At 48.2% G+C, this 2,020-nt stretch overlaps 1 protein-coding gene across 1 annotated transcript; it reads left to right on the top strand.

Annotated features, from left to right (window-relative positions):
- Positions 1-346: 346 nt before the first annotated feature.
- Positions 347-2,020, top strand: V1513DRAFT_469344 (pyridoxal phosphate-dependent transferase; the record flags this gene model as incomplete). Its single annotated transcript, XM_066900134.1, has 2 exons — positions 347-817; positions 892-2,020. The coding sequence occupies 2 exons, from the start codon at positions 347-349 to the stop codon at positions 1,804-1,806; spliced, it is 1,386 nt and encodes a 461-aa protein (XP_066750221.1). The 3' UTR covers positions 1,807-2,020.

The following is a 2,020-nucleotide window of genomic DNA, read 5'->3' as shown; positions in this document are numbered from 1 at the left end:
AACCCTGAACCCTGAAACCCTGAAACCCTGAACCCTGAAACCCTGAAACCCTGAAACCCTGAAACCCTGAACCCTGAAACCCTGAACCCTGAACCCTGAAACCCTGAAACCCTGAAACCCTGAAACCCTGAACCCTGAAACCCTGAAACCCTGAAACCCTGGCAAAATAATCAATAATCAGTTTTGCTTGAAACCCCCTATTACCACTTGTGAGTCAGGGTTAGGGGTGAGATGTACATCGCGTGCATCCACACACTGCGTCATCGTCAAAATCTATTCTCCAATCTTTCCACCATACTTTTGTGTCCAGTCAAGGTTATCGAAAGACTTCAACGAAGAAAAGACCATGTCACTTGCCGTCGGGCGCATCAACCTGGTACGTGGTTGGCCTGCACCTGACCTTCTTCCGGTGAATCATCTGTCCGATGCGACCCAGCGAGTTCTTTCTGACCACTCCATTTACGAACCTGCTTTACATTACGGCGATGATCCGGGCTACCGACCTCTTCGCGAAGCATTGTCAGATTGGCTTTCGACACACTACAATGTCTCTCGCGATCCCGATCGAATTTGCATTTCTGGTGGTGCCAGTCAGAATATTGCGTGCATTCTGCAGAGCTTCACAGACCCGGTATATACGCGCGCAATATGGATGGTAGCCCCTTGTTACTACCTTGCTTGCACTATTTTTCGAGATGCAGGGTTCGAAGGAAGAATCAGAGGCTTTTCAGAGGATGAAGAAGGTATTGACTTGGTGGAGTTAGAGGAAGGGATCAAAACAATTGATGAACAGCAGCAGGCTGTCATTTCTCCCAAGGTTGTGCTCCCCAACTAGCCCTTGTACTCAAGGGCTCAGCCATTTCTTTGACGAAAAGCGTTGACAGATTACAGCTTTTTAAGGATGCTGGACGATACCATAAATTCTATCGCCATGTCATCTACGTCGTGCCAACGTGTGCCAATCCTTCCGGCAAGACGATGTCTCTTCGCCGGCGAAAAGATCTTGTGAACCTGGCTCGCAAATATGACGCACTTGTCATCTGTGATGATGTTTACGACTTCCTTCAGTGGCCTCTTCATGGCTCGGCAGAGAACCTCGAAACTCCAGAGATGCATCTGCCGCGGCTATGCGACATTGACCTAGCCATGGGCCAAGCGCCTGAAGACAAGCGAGGATTTGGTTATGCAGTGAGTAATGGATCTTTCAGCAAAATTGTGGGTCCCGGAATGAGGACGGGATGGCTTGAAAGTTCAAAAGCGTTCTCCTTTGGCCTTTCACAGACAGGGTCAACGATGTCCGGGGGTTCACCAAGCCAATTTTGTGCAGCGATCTTGGCGGAGCTCTTACGGACTGGAAACCTTCAGACTCATCTCTCTAAGATAATTCTGCCGACTTTGCAGCGTCGTCACCGCCTGCTTATGGAAGCTTTTCATCAGCATTTAGCGCCGCTCGGTGTCCAGTGTCGTGAGTCCAGTCTACCAAACGGCACTTCCTACGGCGGGTACTTTGTCTGGCTTACGCTTCCGCAGGATATACCGTCTAGGCTCGTAGCAGAAGTGGCATTGCATAAAGAGAATCTCATTGTGGGCAACGGAGCGATGTTTGAGGTTCATGGAAACAACGGCGGCAAGCACCATAACTTCAATCGTCACATCCGCCTTTCATTTGCGTATGTTTCTGAAGACGAGTTGGTTGAAGGAGTTCAGCGACTGCGAAATGTTATTCAGAGAATCAGGGACAAGCCACAACAGTATGTTGATCAAAACCTCGACTTACCAGTCAACCTCCTTGACACCAGTAAGTAGAGTTAGTTTTTCAGGACAGAATCATAAACGCGTCTAATTCGTAAGGCTGTTTTATTTTTCGCAGAGCGCAGAGTACTAATAGGAGAGTTGGTATGGTCTATATACTGTTTTGGGTCCTTTTGTAACATGCACTACACCCAATCAAGGGTGTGGGGCACGGATATGGGAAAAGAGTGAACAAAGTAATACGATAGCTATTACCTGTCTTCAAATA

This window comes from Lipomyces chichibuensis (assembly GCF_038497645.1).
Source record: "Lipomyces chichibuensis strain CBS 12929 unplaced genomic scaffold V1513scaffold_154, whole genome shotgun sequence".
Lineage (NCBI taxonomy): Eukaryota > Fungi > Ascomycota > Lipomycetes > Lipomycetales > Lipomycetaceae > Lipomyces > Lipomyces chichibuensis.
The sequence above is the reverse complement of the archived record's forward strand: the minus strand, read 5'-3'. Positions and strand labels throughout refer to the sequence as shown.